Below are 19,441 nucleotides of genomic sequence, written 5' to 3' on the forward strand. Positions count from 1 at the left end.
AAATTAGTAATTTTTAAATTTTAAATTTAATTTTAGTGAATATGAAAATTTTTTCATATTATTATTTAAAAGACGAAAATCTCTGTTTATCATAATTCCTACTTCAAGATACACTATAAACATGTCAAAATTGCTTGTACGTTTCTTACTACAAATTCACTATCTTTTTTTTTTAAAACCAAAATATAGATAGGTAAAATAAAAAAGGAATTGGCATACACATGTATATCCCTAAAAAATGTTTGGGGTCCCCCTAGGATTGAAACCTATATAAACATTTCATTTGACTGGGTTAGCATATATAAAATCTTACCATGTCATATAGATTTAATTAACATAGAAAAACTAAGCTGATACCTTCATAACTTCATTTTACTATGGTTGACTGCAGCTACTTTTTATATATATAAGATTTCTTTGAGTTTCAATCACAAAACTTCTTTCTAACTCTAAGCCTATAATTTCAATATCCAATTAATTTATAAAAATAAGAACAGTATATTTAGATTAATATTTTCCATATTTTATAATTAAAAAAAAAAAAAAAGTAGGAAGTTTTCAATGGATTCATTTGTTTCCATTAGCCAACCAAATTCCTCTCTCTAACCTTCCCCAGTTTTGCCTACCTAACTACCTAGGTAGCTATTCCGAAGTTTTCTAAAAGTGAAGTTAAAGCATGAAGAAGGATTACTTCGTAAATTTTTTCCGATCTTAGGTCTCTTTGTAAAGTACAATTCCCCCGCCCCAAATGTACTCAAAAACAAATTTGGTTGGCCAACCTTAAGTTGAATAAGTTGAAGTGATTTCGACGCTTTCCATTTTTTTCTAGCCAACCTAACACTTCCCCGTTGTTTTTTCCCCTTTTCCTTTTCGATTTTTTTTTCTAATTTGATAATTCTTTTTAAATTAAACCCACTTTACGTAAATCATGCACAAATGTGAATCAACAATTTGATGAATTTGGACACCTTCATGCTTCACTTTCTTCGTTCTAATTGATTTCAATGTTAGGTTAAAACTAGAAACACTAATCTAGGATTTCGGTTTCTTTTAATGCCTTAAACGACAAGGGATTTGCACGTTTTTTAGGTGAAAAAAAAAAAAGAAGAGAGAGGGAGAGACTGGCACATGCATTTTCGTTGTAATGAAAAAGAAATGTCACTTTGAAAAAAAGCTTTCATTGTTCTTTAGCAAAGAAATTAATATGGTAGTCTGTTGTGTTTATTCTTGCAACGGCGTTTTGTTTTATTTTGAAAAGTCATATATGCAATAATACTATTAAATCTCCTGTCACTGATTAATCCCTAACTAATCCGCTGATATCAGATGATTAAGACTGCAGAAATATTGATGGAAAACATCTGTTAATCGGTGAGGGGAACATTTTTATCTAAATTAAAAATCATTATGTCGGTTCATAGTGGGGGCAGGGCAGATAGTTTCTACTTGCTAGCTTAATCAACATCCATTTGTTCAAGTATTTAATACCTCAATCAGTTAATAGCCCTACTTGCGTAATTATTATCATTTGACAACGAAAATTCTTGTGTTGTTTTCGTCTATCGATCGGTATCAAGTGTATATTCAATATCTCAACAACATGTCAGTGCCATTTTGAAAATCATTAGAATTTCAAGCTGATGATCGTTTGTTTGTTTTTGGTAAGCTGGGTTTTTTTTATTTAAAGATATTGTAATTTAAGATAAATGAATGGATTATAAGTGTTGACATTTAAATTTTAAATTTATTGAATGTTATATTATTTTTTAAAAATAATTATATAAATTAATTAAATTAAATGTTACATTCGAAATCAGTTTTTCATATTTTATTAAATATCCCAAACGATTGAATGTTATATTATTTCTTAAAAATAATTATATAAATAAATTAAATTAAGTATCATATTCAAAATCAAAATTTCATGTTTAATTAAATATAAATGGCGTTAATCAAAGTAGTATTAGTCTAATGATCTCTTTATATATATATATATATATATATATATATATATAAAGCATCCAAACAACCTCTTAATGATGTATTGTTAAATACGAATCTTAATTTAAATTGTTTATAAGCTACATGTGCCAAGTGGGAACCATAAGTTTATAATTTGATTGCATTATTACTGTTAAAAAAAGGTCAGAATAATTCTATGATATATCTTTAATTCAAATTAAAATGTATAAACCTGCTTGTAACTTTTAATTAAAACACCTTCCAAATTTATAAATACTCAGTCAAAACTTAAAAGTCTCGGATGAAATTAATCTTTTAAATATATATAAATATTATAATTATAGTCTTTATCGTCGACTTCCCAAATCATCTTTACACCAATTCATTTTTTTCCAATTATTTTATTCCAATAAATTTAAATTGTTAATTATAATATTAATTAAAGTCTTGAGCTTTAACTTTTGATAAATTATAGCTAATGTGTATAAAAAATTTTAAAAAGGAAAAAAGATTTTCTTTGCTAATTATTTTATAAATGTTTCTCTCCTCCTGGTTTGTAATATGTTAAGATTTTAAAAAAAGCTTTGGATTCTTCTTTTGTTCTAATAAAATAATTAGATTTATCGTACTACGATTTTACTAACTTATAGATCACAAAGCTCAAATAGGATTGAACCAGAAAAGAAGCACAGAACTTGAATACTGCTTCTTTTGAAGGATGAAGCAAAAATGACTTCTTCTGATTGGGCGCTTGCAATGCGGAGTTTTGGATCTGGGTGTGGGATGTGTGGCGTGTGGGTGGACAAAACATGTGTACCCGTGGGGACCTAATAGACAGGACTTGAATTGCACGTCGTCGTCGTTGGAGCATTCCATCTTAAGCAACGTCGACTCTCCTCCTTACACTTGGCTCTGAACGATTTCCCACGTTCTATCCACTGTCTGTCACTTCGCGTTTGGGTCTTGGCCTTTGCCCTCTTTTATTTATTTTGCCAATCACCATCTGCCATGGTAAGAACTAAGAACAGCAGTGCAAAGCAATTAGCATACTCATGCCCTTATACTTAGAAATTCCTACTCTTTTTTTTTTTTCTAAACAGAGAAATTTTGTTTTGGCAGTAAGAATGTTTTCCTGGTTTGGTTGGATTGAAGATTAATTAAGATTAGAATATTTTAATGGATTAAGAAAAAGAAAAACTATGACGAATTGAAATTTGAAGTGAAATGAAAACTTCCTATGAATGCAACCTCATTATTGGGTTGATTAGAAACAATAACAATGCATTATTGGCAAACAGATGCAGATTAGAACTTGAAAAAAAATTAGATGGGGTTTCAGTCGGCATCAAATATTGGTTAATTAGTGGATACTTTAGAAAATGATTTAACTAATATTGAGAACCTTTTTGTAGTTCAAATACAAGCATCACATCGTTAAGAGCATGAGAGTAACGTTTCATTTGAATGATATATATGTATTGAGGGGAAAGGGAACCATTGGTATTATGAATTGAGCTCAGTAACGTGGCCTTATACCTAAAAATATCATATTCCAAATCATGCCTCTAGGCTTGGGGAAATGACTTCCACGAAAACCATTGACTGACGAGATCAAGAAAAGGGCCCCTAAAAATATCTTTTCCATCACGCAGTGGCCACTGATCCTATGCACACTTTTCTTGATTTTTCGTTTGATTCCGATGTCTTTGAAAATTGAGTTGGAACGGAATACCTTCTTCAAAACGTTAAATCGTAAAAATTTTCTACATATTCAAAGATTGCATTTAGTATTTTTATGAATTAATTTAATAAATTAAGCAGTTTGAATCAAAGCATATGGAGTTATTGTCGTTGTTGGCTGTTCATGGCGGGTGGAACTGAGTTTTAATATTATCTATGAAATATACATAAAATAATATGGGGTTGGGTGTTATTTCAATTTCCTATATCCTGAAATAAAATTTAAAACTGTATTTATATATGCAAGTGGTTCCATTGTTGATGCTATAATATTGGAACATATTAAAAACCTTATTATTATACACATTAGTAATATTCCCCCCCCCCCCCCCCCCACTTCCTTATATATTTAACATCTTTATTTACAACTGTAAATGATTGACTGAGTAACTGCAATAGAAGGTTCCATCCCTCAATTATTATAATGTGTCTATGGCCACTGCATTTTGTCTTCTTCAGACAAAACCATGGATGTGCCTTTGTCATGGCCAATGAGTAGGACAATGCTCGCATGCATTGCCTCTTTTTATCTCAAAACTCGTAGAGCTCTCTTTACTTTTTCACTTTCTTTACTTTTCTCTGTACATCACCTTCTTGAGTTTGAGGTGGGAAAGAGGCACATGTCCCTGTTGGACTGTTGGGTCTGGAAGACTTTTCTTTGCCATTTTTTTCTTGCTAAGCAGTAAACACTTAGATTTTAGCCGTACTTGCTCTAACGAGGTCAAGTTGATTTAATATTCAAAGTTTTGGCTCCTTATTATCGTCGTTTTAAGTGAAATAATAAAAATAATTTTTGCTTTAAAGAAGAGCCGCACAAAAAAAAAAAAAGATTCTTAAATTTGATGATGATATATGATTTATAAAGGGCATTCGTAGAAAGTTCAACCTCAATAATTAATGGTCCCCGCTTTGTGATCAATACCATTACGTTAGCCTAAGATATTTTAAGAGAAAAAACTTATGTAAAATTCTGATTCACGATTTCGCCCGCCTCTCTCGACTTCAATTTGATTCTTTAAAAATTTTTATTTGATTATATATATAATTTGTGTACAATTTGTATTTGATTCAAAATTAATTTAATAATTTTAATTTTAATATTATATTTATAAAATATTATATTTTAATATAAATTATATCTTAATTAAATGTAAATATAATATTTTTGTTAAATTAATATTTTAAATATAAAATATTAAATAATAATTTTATTAATATAAAAATATAATATATATATATATATATTTATATTGAAAGGGATAAGGATGAAGTATCCTAAAATCGACCTCTAATCAAACCCTAATTTAAAAAAAAATACTCTTATTAAATTAAAACACATCAAAATTTATTGAAAACAAAAGTATTTAATTTTTTTTTTTGTAAAAAAAATTTGAGGATAAATAAATTATTTAATTTTTTAAATTAAAGTAAAATGTGCTATATTTGATAATTTAAGATAAATTATTATAAATTATACATTCGAGATGATCTCAATAAATGATTATCAATAAAATTTAAATTTAAAATTTTTTTACCGAAAATAATAATTTTAATCAATTAAATTAATTATTTATGAATAAAATATTCAACTATCTTTATCGATGAATGTATATTTCGAAGTAGCAATCCTTGCATTGGGGGGACACTTCGGGTTAGCTTGAATAGATAAAATGAGACAGTACAAATTCCAGACTCAGGCCTACGCAGATTGCAAATTTAATCTCTTACAACCTATGTATGCCTGTATGACTTTCTTGGAGTTCACTAAAGGCAAAATATTTTTTCGTTATTAATTATTAACCAATCAAAAACCAGAAAAACTATAATAAAAACGAAAGGCAAACGGGTCAGCGATAGAACTCAATGATCCCATACCGGAGAGTCTTAACCAAACAATCTAAAGATTGACACCTTGCCATGTTTAGCACTGCCACAGGTCCAATGACAGACACCGTTGCGGCACTCGGTAAAATCATTTAAAGGGCACTTGGAGCCTCAAATTCACAGGCTTGGGCTTCGTTAAGCCCTTTAATTCCGAACAAAAGCGGAGTGCAATCGTGGGCCTTGCCTGCAGGCTGTAACTCATCGTTTATAATTATAATTATAATTTGGGTTTTTTTTAATTAAGACCGGATTAAAAAAAGTAAAAATAAATTTTATTTTTTATTAATGTTAAGTCCACTTGTAAAAAATAGTCATGTGGCATAATAAATGAAATATTAGCAAAAATAGAACAATATCATTCACATAAGTTAATCGTCAATAAAATTAACCAAAAAAAAAAAAATCGAAAGCATTATAATTTGTATCAATATTATTAAATTTAATAAGTATGAAGATGAGATTTTTATAAATTATATTAAAAAGATTAAAATTGTGAGTACGAGTGCCAATTGTATCATTTGAAAAAAAATAATTTAAAGCTGATAGAATTCAAAGCAGGGCTCTAAATGAACAAGCTAGATATTAATATTCATACATATCTAGCTGAAAACAAAATATGCTTTGATGCGTGGTGCCTGGTGGCATTATTCAGCTGAAATACCCTATTGTCGTTTTAATCATTAACCTATAATCAAATCCCTTCTTTCAGAATCGTTAAGGTTCATTTGAGCTTTCCAAGCCGGAGGCTGCAAGTTCATTGACCAAGGCCAAAGCATTACTGGTAAAATATCAGGATCTCAAAACCCGATTTCACAGCATTTTGGATTGCTTTCCCCTTGGATTCTCAAAACCATCCAAGCAAGTGTCTTGATCGGTTAGTGCTGCACTCAACCAAGTCGTAACATCCCCCATCTGTGTATAAAAATTTCTGGCACTTAGCTTCCTAAGAACCCCAAGTGACCCGTGTAGCAGGTCGATAGCATTTTGAAAGCACTCAATGCAAATCTGAGAGTGGAAATTCGTATCTCCCTCTCATCTCCCTGTAATTCTTCACTTTCATCAAGTACTGAGCATCGTTCTTGGTTTCTCCTATTGTCACTGAAACCCCGGCTCGCGCCCACTTGCTTGGTCTTGTCTTAGCAGTGCTGGAAAATGATGCTAGTGAGTTGATACAAAGGGCACGGTATGTGGTTACACTACATGGATCTTGCACATAATTGCTTGCTGCGTTTGGTGCCGATTGACCCGATTTTAGAAGGCATATGAGAAGCAAAAATGTCAGCTAAACATTGGCGTTTGCCATTAGCATTAACCAAAGAATTTCTTGAGGGAAAAGAATAAAGAGAAACCAAAAGATTGACAAGAACTTGAAAAAATAGAGCAGAACTAGGTATTCCCTCCCTGAACTACCATAAATATATAGATTTTAAGAAAAGGCTGGAAGAGCCGTTTGCTTATGAACTATGATTTCTCTGAATGCACAGAATAGGTAGCTTTATAAAGTGTTCTTTGACTGACTTGGGCACTCATTTTGAAGTGGGAAAAGCGAGAGACTGGTGATGGATGCAATAAATTTATTGAAGAACATGTGAAACGGCAGGTGAGTTACTCGTGCATTTGGATGGGATTAGATCTGTTAGGTATCCGTATCTTCTTTATAATATGAGAAAATATTAATGTCTGCAAAAGATCAAATCATGCACATACAGCAACGACCACTGCCGTTGTAAACCATCACTCTTCCATCCCTTTTCGAATTCAGAAAATTGTCTGTTGGTTGTAAAAAGAAGGTCACATCCAATGGTCCAGAGTTCAAATCAGCTAAGTGAAATTAATCTCATAGGTTCAGATAGTATTTACTTATCATTAAATTGTATAATGGTAACGACTTAAATACAACAAATGAGATAAGAAAGATGATGAAATCACTGAAATGGCTTATAGGAGGAATGTGTAAAAGAAAGTTATCCGTTAGGCAGCCCTAGTCAAGGTAAATGGTTGGCTGATTAATGATTGTTTTGGGTTAATTGCAGTTACTTTTAGCAGTTATAGTTTTTGGTTCATCAGGAGACTGTTTTACCTAAAGGAGAGGGGGGGGGGGGTTCAAATCCTATTTAGTTCAAGTGACATGATTCAGCCAAATCAATGATGCAATTCACATGAATGTAATGACTCCAGTTTTAGACGTTTTGTGGGCAAAATCCAGGCGCATTGCTGCATATCGGGCAAAATCACACGGATTCTTGGGTTATATCGATCGTCATAAGGTACGATTAAAACTAATATTTGGGCTTTAAAAATTTGTATCAAACCCAGCCCAAGTCATTTGCCGTACAAAGTATAAAAGCATATATCAAATTTTGTCTTTCCAATACCCAGCCGATTAAACCCTGTTTCTCATTCAAATCCGCTGACTCCATTAAACCAGCGGCCTGCGGCGTCTCCGTCCTTCCACAGAGTCTGAGCCATGGCTCGTTTCAATAACGTAAGTAATGGCACTGCTTCTTTTTTTTTTTAGCGTTGCTTGCCTCTTTTCAAGTTCAAAAATATTCTATTTAGTTATGAATTTAGGAATGTTTTTGTGCCTTTAGGTTTTTTTGTTCTTGTTTTTTTGGGGTTGGTTTGGTTTAATCATTGTCCGATGTCTGAATAAGAAACAGAGAAAGAAGAAGGTTTTCGTGAAGCCAATTGTGAAAAAGCAGCAGAAAAAGCAACCAAATGTGGACCATATCACAGGGAATAAAATCCCAAAGAGTTTTGTGTTTTCGAGAGGGAAGCTGCCTGGTCCGCTTAGGCAACTTCAAATGGACTTGAGAAAATTGATGCTTCCTTATACTGCTCTCAAACTCAAGGTAATTTCTTTCCTTTTTTTTTTTTTTCTTTTTACAGAAATTTTGTTGTCTTATACGTTTTCTTTTTAATAAACTTTTGTTTTGTTGTTATTTGATGGTTGCAGGAGAAGAGGAGGAACAATCTGAAAGATTTTTTGAATGTTGCAGGGCCAATGGGTGTAACCCACTTCCTCATTTTATCCAAAACTGAAACTTCACCTTTCCTGAGGGTTTCAAAGACCCCTCAAGGCCCTACTCTTACATTTAAAATATATGGGTATTCGTTGGCTGTTGATATTGCACAATCTCAGTTGCGCCCTAGATGTCCTCAGGATCTTTTCAAAAATTCTCCTTTGGTAATTTCTTCTTATCTCAGCCTTTTTTTTTAGTAGATTGGTTTTTTTTTTTTTAAGCCAAATGCTGCTGTGATTTTTGCATTAAAACAGAACAAGGGAGAGATCGAATCCTTAATGTTTTCGCATTAAGCATTTTGCTCAAAGGGGTTGAAGTTATATCTTAATTTATATCATCTTCATAGTATTAATTTTGAATATATCTTGGGCAGATTGTTCTGTCTGGCTTTGCTGCAGGAGATGAACATTTAAAGCTCACGACTACCATGTTCAAGAACATCTTTCCAGATATTGATATCAACACTGTGAGTGGTTAGATGGTTAAATTTTAGTATCCAAACTGACTTCAATTCTTTTCTTTTTTCCCTCTTAACATTGTCTTAACATGAATGTTTCAGGTTAAACTCTCTTCTTGCCAAAGGATTGTGTTACTTAATTACAATAAAGACACAAAGCTTATTGATTTTCGACATTATTCTATCAGACTACAGCCTGTTGGCGTCTCCCGTAGAATCAGAAAATTTGTGCAGAATCATCAAGTACCTGATCTTAGGAATCTTCAAGATGTGAGCGACTTTGTCACTAAGTGAGTATCCTTTCTTATGAGCTATACATATCTACAGTACTGTCCTTATGGATGGAATACACTTTGTGATTTATATAGTTCTACTCACTTCTTTGTTTGTTATATGAAGAGCTGGCTATGGATCAGAAAGTGAAGCAGATGAGGAAGCTGCAACAGTTACTCTGATTAGTGATCTTAGTCGAGTTAATCGAGCTTCTACAAAAAGTGCTGTCAAGCTTCAAGAAATTGGACCTAGAATGACTCTCCAACTCATCAAAATTGAGGGTGGACTATGTTCTGGTGAAGTTATGTTCAGTGAATACGGTATGTTTATCTATCCTAGCAATTTTTATCTTTGTTACCGAAAAATAGGAAAAGAAGAGAAGAATAAGAACGAGAATAAGAATTTAACAAAAAAATCTCTAACCTTTTCTTCTACATGCTAGATTATTCGCTGAGATATTTCAGATTATAAGTCAATCTGTTCTATTCTCTGTTTATCAGGAAATGGTGGCAATAAGGAAAAGCCAGGAAGTCGGGATGGTAATGAAAGGGAAGATAGTGAGAACGACAACAAAATGGAAGATAGTGATGAAGATAATGAAGCGGAGGATAATGAGGAAGATACTGAAGAAAGTGAAGAAGATAACGAAGAAGATTAGTTTAGCAAAGTGGAAAGACACACAACTTTCATTTCCTCATTAAATGACATGACAATTATAATTAGTGATGTTCTTTACATAGGGAAGGTGCTCACCTAAAGTGAGAGAGATCCTCCATCATAAGAGGATCCGATTTGCTTCCATGACCGTTAGCCTTTTACCTTTCCTTTTTCCTTTCCTGCTTTGCTTTGTCTTTTCCTCTTGAATTTTTGCTTACATTTGTTGTAGAAGATCCATAGATTTTGATATGAGAAAGAGAAAATGCACTTGGTGTCAATATTTTTAATGTCGCTTGTACCAGTGGGAAGAGTCCTTATGTTTATTAGAAGCAATATACCTATGAGAGGCAAAATTGTTCCATCCTTTAGTATCATTTTTTATTTGAATTCATGAAAGAAAACTTGCTTGTTGAAAGATTATGGAATTTCTTGCACTGCAGGCTTTGATACTTCCCACAATGCAGAATGCTAGAAGGCTTGTTTTATTTGGTGGGGATTTTATCGCGTAATGTAGGAGTAGAGAGTCTATTCTTGATTTCTTGATCATTTACCCCGTGCTTTCTCGGTATTTCATGGAACGATACTGAAATTTATTAATGAGACAAACCCTCATGAACCGAGGCAAAAATTGTAACATAATTGTTTTACTTTAACAAAAATTTTGAGCAACTAATCAAAATGGTTTTTGCTTGGATGGATAACACAATTGATGGACTGGAACAAAGAAACAGAAAAATCTTCTACTAGGTATCCCAGAATAGAAAAAGCTGAAGGGACAGACATCCTGAAGCAAACAGAGAATAAGCCGTATCTGATAAAAGCCCAAGTTTACTCTTTGATTGTCATGCTGATTTTCTAATGATCTCTTCGGAAGGGATCTCCAGTGAAGCCCCTGCATGCTCCTTACTCGGCTTCACCTCTGCAGCAAGCAATCAATAACAGAGCTTAAAATTATGACCCTTAACTAAAACATATAATAATTATAAACAATTGAAACGGTAATGTATGTCAACAGAGAATAAGAAAATGTATGAAGATATGAAAGAGGAGCTCAAACAGACAATCCATCGAACATGTGTTAATCACTTAAAGTAAAACAAAAAAGTAAATTCTAATGAGATATTGGGAGTGTAATTGAGGGATGCAATGCAAATGATGTTAAATACCATAGCCGCCGCGGTCGTTGAGCTTGGCTTGAACGATCATAGTGCAAATGAAATGGGAGGCCTCACGTGCTTCCTCGAGGAGTCTCTGGATCTCGGGCTCAGAGGTCACGTTACGATTGGCGTCGAATTTCTTACGAACCTCCATGGCGGAGGCGTCCAGCATCAAGGCGTCCCCCACGAATGATTTCCGGGTCGCTCTTAACAGAGCCCTGTACGCGCTCAGTGCTTCTCCTCTTACCATCTCCTTTTTACTGCACCGCCGCTTGTTAGTTTTTGCTACTAATTTGGCACCCTATCGTTTCTTAGCTTTAGCAAATATATAATTTAATCACCACATCATTGTTCCTTCTACCCTTCTTTTCCCAAGGTGCAATTTTATTTTTGATTTCTTAAAAATCAAGTTAAAAAACAATTTACTCAAACTCTTACTGGTCCTGCTGTCGCTTACTCAGTTAATCAATAGTGGATTAGTAGTATCAAGTATGCTACGTAGTAGTATTATTCCAGAATTACTTGTTCTAAATGAAGATAAAAAAAAAAAAAAAAGAGCCGTGCTAATAACTTTTCAATCCACTTGTAGCCTTGTACCAAAATCTTGTGAACATTATATGGGCTATGGCAATGAACTATGGGGATCTTGCTATACGGAATGATGAGTGCTGCCAAAAATCATGCTCCTCTTACCATCTCTAAGGACTAAAATGCGTCCCACTGCCCCTGCTATTTGATGTGGAGTTAATACATTGCATGCATCCCACTCAATCCAAGCCAGTTTCCCTTTCTAAAACCACTCACGGTAATATAAACCTTCTAACCTTGCCTTTTGCCACAATCTGTAATTTTAATACAAAATTTTTCACTTCAGTTACCGTAATTGTACATGGTTTTCATTAGAGAAGATAAAAAAACCTAAAATTGACGGATTTCGATCCGACTTGACCTTTTAGGATCAATTTTTTTTTTTTTAAATCGAGTATCGAATTTGATGACACGAAAAAAAAAATCAGAGTCGGGTTTTAGGCTAACCCGACCCGATATATATAAAAATAATTTTTTTATTATTTATTTAATTTTATAATTATTTATATATTTATTTAATTTTATAATTATTTATATATATATATATAATTTTATATTCATATTAAAAATAATATTTTATTAATTCAGATCGGATCGGGTTCAAGGCGAGCAAAAACTCACCCTGCCCCGACCTGTTGCCATCCCTAGTTTTCATTTCTTCCGAGCAAAGGCACAAGAGACAATGGTAACCTCCAGAAAGCAACTTTAACCCTAGTAAAATACACAACATCAATTTCAATAGGACATTTCACGTTGTTTTCTTACAACATATTACAATGTTAATGCACATCCAAAATACTTTATGTTTAATTTATAGAATATATTGCATAAAATATCCAAAGAGACCCTGAAGAATTTCACCACTCAGCAAATGGATAATTTTTCGACTGCACAAGGTTGTAACGTTATTGATACATTATAATCACTCTCAAGTGGCAATCTAGAAGCCAACACATCCTTCCACCACGAGTAAACAATGTCCAAGCTGGTATCAGGGAGTATGTCATCATTTAATAACTGGGTAATTTACCTCAAGGAATCAACCATTCTATAATCATGTTTTTTGCGACGACATCTATGATGGGCTTTTTGATCAGAAAATGTGTTCTCCCCAACAATCTCCATTTTAGAATATGTATCTGGTGCAAGGAAAAGGCATTCAGTTCATGAAACAACAAGCAACCACAAAAGTAAGGCAAAGGCAGATGAGAAGGCACAACAATAGTTTCTTCTAACCATGTACTTATTGTTCCATGTCTACTAGCTCTTTCCTAGACCATTAGCCGAATTCACAGATTTGGAACTTGGGAACCACAAGGCTAAGTTTAAACATTAAGTAAAGAAATGAAAAAAAAAAAATCCTGACGTAAAAAACCCATCCAGAAATGCAACTTATAAGCTCTGAAATACAGCAAGGAAAATCTTATGATCTATGAGACAGGGTTATATTGCCTATTGGGGATATGAAGAGTCCATTAAAGCAACATTTTAAAATTGAAAAATATATATGAAAGATTATAGACATGAATTTAAAGAGAAGTTGAATGAGTCTAACAACCACTAACTGCGTGAAAATAACTTTTGCAAGATTACAGAGACCACTTGCCTCATTATAGATATCAATACTACTATTAAGAATATCGCTTCTGCAATTTTTCACTCAAAATAAACTGCCACTCGAGCCACACAACTTGCCTCATCTACCAAGATTACAGAAATACCACAACTCAAGTTGACAAAGAACACTATGATCTGCTCTTCCAACTTCGCCTTAAAACAAAGGCTACAATGCTTCCAAGTTACATGACAATTTCTGTAACATAAGGAGAAAGAAACCTATGATCACTGTTGTAAATTCTTGCCCTCTAGAAACTAAATTTATTGTGTTTAGGCACTTATACGTTCGCTGATCCAAATGCTTCTGCTACATAATTTACTACTTAAGCTCCTTTAGTGTGTCTCTTCATCTTGTTGAAATCATGAGTACAATAATGTCAACTACGAAATAGGGCAAAATCCAGAACTAACTTTGGTAAATTTACTCGTTTTAGTCAGATAAGTAAGCGGTATAAGTTCTCAAGTCTTCAAACTTAACAGTAACACAGATAGCAGTGTCTAAAACACTTGCAGTTTTGACCACGCTGCCTTGAGAAAACAAAAAAGAAAGGAAGAAAGATGACCAGCATTGCTACAACTACGCCAACAAGAATCATCAATCCAAACATCATCAATTACTAATAGTTAACTGCATTTTCCGAAAAAAAAAAAAAAATCTCAGAACCATATTAAGAAGTACAAAATAAGCATTAAAATAATCAAACAACAAGAACATTAACAATACCTCCAACGTGATCCCCCCAAAACAACAAGCGAGCGTCGTCTTCTTCCTCATCAACCTCATCCCCATAACCAAACTCTCCATCACCACGATACCCAGGTTCACTCCCATAGCCAGATTCATTCCCTTGAGCATCAAAACCCCCAAACTGCCCCCCAACCCCGCATAAACTCTCCTTCTCTCCACTCCCACCATCCACTCTTTCCCGCCTGGAATTCCGGGCATCGCTCACATCCGAGGCCCAATAAGCATCCCCACCATTCACAAACAGTTCCCCACTCGAGTCCGTCCCAACCGTCACCGGAAAATCCGAGCACGTCCCATGCGCCGCCGACGCCCCCACAGAACAGCACATTCTAGTCCCACTCCGATCGGAGCTCCGACCGGACACCGACCTCGACCCATGGCGGCGGCGTTTCCTTGCAAACAGCCTAAAGCTACTTCTCTTGGGATTGACGGAGATTGGGTTGTTGTTGTTGTTGTCGTCGTCGAGAAGAGTTAGCTTGGAGAGGTCGATGGAGAAAGAAGTGGTGCGATCGGAGAGGCAAGGACGCTTGGAATGGAACCCATCGGTTGGGGAGCGTTTTGGAGGTGTATGTTGGGGATCGGAGGAGTTTCGGGTTTGTTGTCGCTGGAAGGGTCTCCATGAATGGAGCTGGAACGTGCACGAGTCTATTGAGGGACGTGAATCTAGAGCCTTGTGTGACATGGGATTGGCAGATGGATTCTTCCTTCAATCAAAGGATTTCAAATTAAACATTGGATTTGGAGATTCAGGCTTTTGCAATTGCACCCAACTCTCGTATTTACATTATTTTTGTTTAAATTAAAAAAAAAATCAGTTTTCTTTTGAAAGATATTTATTGAGGTTGGAGCGTAGGGAGTTTAAAGGCAAAAGATTATGAACTTATTACTACAGTAACCAGATACAGACGGTGGTGGTTTTAAGTTAAATTATTAAGTTTGAAAAAGCTGGGGGAGGATAAAATTATTGGGACTCGTAGGCTTAAGCTTATCTGTCCTCTCTATATTTTGATTTCTTATTTATTATTTTTTATTTAGTGCCAAGGGTCATTATCAAGCACGTGTCACGCAGGAAATCAGGCAAATGATATGATGACCCCATGGCCCCCGAGCTTCAGAAACAAAGCATTGGCCCAGCCCCAGATTCAGACATAATTTCCTATTTAGCAAATGCATTGGATACTTTTTTTACAATCAGATGCATATGGTTACTTGATGTACAAAGTTACGTTACATTAAACCATAGAACCAGTAAATAAGGATTTGACTTAGTAATAAGAAAGCAATTTTAAATTTTTTAGGTTTTATATCTAAATTTTGTTATATGTGAGTTTAATTTAATTTTATATTAAATTTATTTAGTTATATTTTAATTTATTTAATTATTCAACAATTATAAATTTATTTATTTTTAATTGTAGGACACATTCACAATTGCTCTCTCCAATTCCCTAACCAAATCTATCCCCACATTCCCTCACACATCCTCCTCCTTATACTTTGTTAATTTGAGTGTATAAATGCACCATGAAATATCATCTCTAATGCCACTTAACTTTTTTTTTTTTTTTTAACATATCTCGTCCATCATCAAACTTAATTTCCAACAAACTCTTCAACACCAAATCAAAAATCACATTTGCAATTTGAAACTTAAAAATATTTTAAAATTCAAATATTGTACAAAAAATAAAAATTTCAAAGTTTATATGATTAAATTTTCTACACCAATTTTTTTGTATTTGAAGATACTGAAAATTTAATATTTGGATACATTACTATATAATTTCCACAATGTTTTATTGGTGTGACAAGTTAACTTTGATGTATTTTTTTAGATAGCTTTTTTATGTAGTGTTAAATTAAAAACCATGTTTGTTTGAAATGCTAAAACAAGTACGATGTAAAATAAAATTAAAATAAAGGTATGATACATTATATGAAGCATTAAAGATGAAATTCATAAAGTATTCAATTAAAAGTGATAATTACAAATATGTTTAAATTGTTACACTTTATAATATTTTAAAAAATTTAAAATTATCATAATTTTTATTATTTTAATTACACTTTATAATTTTATTATTATATATTGTGTCTTATTGTTCTACATATGTCAAGGCAAAACTTGAATTTAGGAGTGACCAAAATAAACAATCATGAGTTATCAAAGTAAATACATGCACTTTAAACTCTAAAAAAAAAGAACTAATTTAACTAAGTCATGCACGTATTATTAGTTGGTGAGATTTTGAATATGAGAATATCATATATGCCCATAAATATAGCAGTAAGATTTTTCTTAAATTAAATTATTACAAGCGATGGGTTCATATGCATTTTTTAAGTTTCACTTGCGAAAGGGAAAAGGCGAAGTACAATTTAAATTGTTACCAGTTCTCGCCGTTCGTATAACAAAAGAAAATGTTTTACCAGTACATATTGTTATTTTTCATAAAAAAAATAAAAATAAAATGGGTTTATTAGTAAGGAAATCGGACGAGGACCCGCGGTCCACGGGTAGCCCGAAACCCGTCTGTCTGGTATTTTGGTAAATTTGCAGCCACCTGAAAAGGCCGAAACTAGCCAAAGTTGTTTTCCTCACTCCGTACAATCAAAATTGAACATTGTATTTGAGTATACAGCCGATTTAATCGAGCGGAGCAGGCAGGTGGAGAAAGAAAGAGAGAGATGGCATCTGGTTGGGGAATCAATGGCAACAAAGGCAGGTGCTACGATTTCTGGGTCGACTTCAGCGAGTGTATGTCCCGTTGCAGAGAGCCCAAGGACTGCGCTCTCCTCCGTGAAGATTATCTAGAGTGCCTCCACCATTCCAAAGAGGTAATCCCTCTACCTCGTCATTCGTTTTTATTTTAATTTAATTTAATTTTCACTTCGATTCCAAGATTTCTTTATTTTATTTTTTGCCGCTGAAATGTTCCTGAAACCCTAATTCCTTTATATTATTGTCAATGGAGTGTCTAATTAGTCTTCTTAGAAAATTTCTTGATCCATCACATTATAATTTTAGTTACTATTAGAAACGCATTTTATGAGATAAATATTTTTTTTTTCTTTTTCCTTCAAATTTCATGCTTTGTTAAATATTGATCTTGAGCTAACTAAATTTCACGCCCTGTGGGTCCTCAAAACTCCAGAGTGGACTGGAATCGATTCAATTAGTTTCTTTTGACGATCTTTTGCAAATGAGTAGTTTTCATTGTTTTGTTTCAATCGTACTTGTAAATCCAAGTTACTGCTGTCTCTAGTATGTTTAGATTCTGGCTTTCCCTAATTTGAAAAAAAAAGAAAAAAAAAAGAGGGCAATGTTGGAGCCTTATTGATGAGCCCCAGTGTTGATTATGAATTATTAATAATAGGTGCTTTCTTTATGTCTTAGTGCTGCGGCTGGGACTGAATTATAATCCAGTTATAGATAGCTTCATTAGTTTTATAATTCATCTACCTTTAGGTTAGTTTAAACTTTCTATGGTAGTGGATGATCTGATCTTAACACCAGCTGAGTATTCCATTCACAATCTAGTGTAGACACATGGAACTTGTGTCATACTTCTCTCCTGAATTACTTTTTTTCAGTTCTAATTTTAATTCCTCGTATTCGTCAATTACTTTCCAGAACCAGAATTGCATTAAATAATCTTTTTTTTTTCATTTGCACTTCCATTTCCTTTTGCACCTTTTTCCTTATAGAAGGGCAATCTGGCAAATATATTTCCATGTAAACAAGTTTCCAAGAAGATGAAGTGTAACATCAACTTAAAAGCTGAGAAAAAAGGGGATATATGATGTAATATATTTGATCTTGGATTGTACATGGGATATGCTTTACTTGTAGTTGAACTCATATAAACTACAGCAACATAGAAAGTTCAAATTTAACTTCTTCAGTGCAGTATTAATACAAAGATGTGGCACATGGTAGAGTGATACATTAAGCATTTCAAGGTCGCAATATCATTAGAGGCCTTCAAGAATGATTCTTGAATTGCTATTATATGTATGTTGTCACAAAATGATAAGTATATGCTTTTCCTTCCACATTACTAGTAGTATAATCCTGCAAACATAGAGTGTGTAGTTCAAAAGGTATTAGAGCTACAATGCCTGATATCTGAATCAATATGGCTGTGACCTAGAGGCTGTTTTGGGGAATTTGTTAAACTTTTTGTTCATACAGTTTTATGAGTATTTTGGAATTATAGCATCTATGTTTGTGGTTTTGCTTAAAGGACGCCGATTTTCTGTAACCTATGAAACAGTATCATAAGATGAAAATAATGTCAACTGATGATTGGTGTGATTTATTGTAAACAAGTCCAATATATTCTCTGTCAAGTGGTATTTTAATGGTTTTGTAGAGGCAGCTAGTTTGAATACATGATCATCACCAAAGGTCATGGGATGAAACCAAAAGATATAAATTCAATTTACGATTCATGTCCCAAAAAGTAATGTGTGATTTTCTTTACCATTGACCTAAGCTTTTACATCTATTGATGTTCATTGTGGTTGATCTTGATAATTATTGCAGTTTCAACGAAGAAATCGAATTTACAAGGAGGAGCAACGTAAATTAAGAGCTGCTGCACGTAAAGACAAGGAAGGCGAAGATGGTATACGCCATCATGCATAGTGATAATTTATGATCCTTTAAATTTCCAAGAATAATAATACATGGAGATTGTTGTATTTTTGTTCGGATTGGAATTCCAACTCTTTTCTAAATGATCTTGGTTTCCCTTTCCTTGGATTGGATATTATTGTTTTGAGCCCGTGCAAAGAGGCAATGATTAATCTTTCATCACACCTAGGTGTGGCAGCAACATTCATTTGAGAATCTGTTGTGTCAACTCTCATAATATTGCAGTTATGGCTGAAATTCTGAGAATCATATATATATATATACACATGGAATTGGATGGTAAGTGTTACTCAACCTTTCTCCTAAACCAAAAAACTTTTAACATCTTTTTTTTTTTTCTAATAATTTTGTGAAAATAGCTCTTAACATCATTATGGGCACATCTGATACTACTTTCTATTTTCAAAACCGTAATATATATTTAACATGCTACGTTATATTAAATATAGTCTTGATCTAGTAAATTAGTATTACCTCTATTTGAGTTCATATGTACAACTCTTTTTATTAGGGATGAGCAAAAGTCGATTTGAATTGACTAAACTGATTAAAATTGAGTGAATTCGATTGAATTAATTTGATTAATTTGATTTTAGTTATAATCGATTTTTTAAATTGATTAATTCAATCAATTTTTTATTTTTAAAATTGATAATCGAACTAATCGAAATAATT

General features: G+C 33.2%; 4 protein-coding genes and 1 pseudogene across 7 annotated transcripts; 2 read left to right on the forward strand and 3 right to left on the reverse strand.

Annotated features, from left to right (window-relative positions):
• Positions 1 to 6,129: 6,129 nt before the first annotated feature.
• Positions 6,130 to 7,183, reverse strand: LOC111314122 (pectinesterase inhibitor 6 pseudogene; annotated as a pseudogene).
• A 97-nt stretch (positions 7,184 to 7,280) lies between these two features.
• Positions 7,281 to 10,274, forward strand: LOC111314121 (peter Pan-like protein). 3 transcript variants are annotated; one of them, XM_089752263.1, is made up of 8 exons: positions 7,281 to 7,853; positions 7,966 to 8,071; positions 8,247 to 8,438; positions 8,543 to 8,773; positions 8,983 to 9,075; positions 9,169 to 9,356; positions 9,466 to 9,659; positions 9,840 to 10,274. In XM_089752263.1, exons 2-8 carry the CDS (start codon positions 8,054 to 8,056, stop codon positions 9,995 to 9,997), a joined length of 1,074 nt encoding a protein of 357 aa, XP_089608389.1. In that variant the 5' UTR covers positions 7,281 to 7,853; positions 7,966 to 8,053; the 3' UTR covers positions 9,998 to 10,274. The 3 variants fall into 3 exon arrangements, with proteins under 3 accessions (XP_089608389.1, XP_022770890.2, XP_022770891.1); XM_022915155.2 differs by lacking the exon at positions 7,281 to 7,853 and having other exon boundaries at positions 8,178 to 8,438; XM_022915156.2 differs by lacking the exon at positions 7,281 to 7,853 and having other exon boundaries at positions 8,241 to 8,438.
• A 290-nt stretch (positions 10,275 to 10,564) lies between these two features.
• Positions 10,565 to 12,066, reverse strand: LOC149512117 (mitochondrial zinc maintenance protein 1, mitochondrial-like). Its single transcript, XM_089752266.1, has 2 exons — positions 11,163 to 12,066; positions 10,565 to 10,915 (listed from the first exon to the last, which is right to left on the reverse strand). Exons 1-2 carry the CDS (start codon positions 11,401 to 11,403, stop codon positions 10,839 to 10,841), a joined length of 318 nt encoding a protein of 105 aa, XP_089608392.1. The 5' UTR covers positions 11,404 to 12,066; the 3' UTR covers positions 10,565 to 10,838.
• Positions 12,067 to 12,461: 395 nt separating this feature from the next.
• Positions 12,462 to 15,082, reverse strand: LOC111314118 (uncharacterized). Of its 2 annotated transcripts, none has more exons than XM_089752264.1 (2): positions 14,083 to 15,082; positions 12,462 to 12,880 (listed from the first exon to the last, which is right to left on the reverse strand). In XM_089752264.1, the coding sequence occupies exons 1-2, from the start codon at positions 14,786 to 14,788 to the stop codon at positions 12,768 to 12,770; spliced, it is 819 nt and encodes a 272-aa protein (XP_089608390.1). In that variant the 5' UTR covers positions 14,789 to 15,082; the 3' UTR covers positions 12,462 to 12,767. The 2 variants fall into 2 exon arrangements, with proteins under 2 accessions (XP_089608390.1, XP_089608391.1); XM_089752265.1 differs by lacking the exon at positions 12,462 to 12,880 and adding an exon at positions 13,287 to 13,986 and having other exon boundaries at positions 14,083 to 15,067.
• Positions 15,083 to 16,672: 1,590 nt separating this feature from the next.
• On the forward strand, positions 16,673 to 18,961 carry LOC111314126 (NADH dehydrogenase [ubiquinone] iron-sulfur protein 5-B-like). The gene is made up of 2 exons (XM_022915167.2): positions 16,673 to 16,944; positions 18,656 to 18,961. Exons 1-2 carry the CDS (start codon positions 16,795 to 16,797, stop codon positions 18,755 to 18,757), a joined length of 252 nt encoding a protein of 83 aa, XP_022770902.1. The 5' UTR covers positions 16,673 to 16,794; the 3' UTR covers positions 18,758 to 18,961.
• Positions 18,962 to 19,441: the final 480 nt, after the last annotated feature.

This window comes from Durio zibethinus, chromosome 23 (genome assembly GCF_047325235.1).
Source record: "Durio zibethinus cultivar Kanyao isolate XHJ-2024 chromosome 23, ASM4732523v1, whole genome shotgun sequence".
NCBI lineage: Eukaryota > Viridiplantae > Streptophyta > Magnoliopsida > Malvales > Malvaceae > Durio > Durio zibethinus.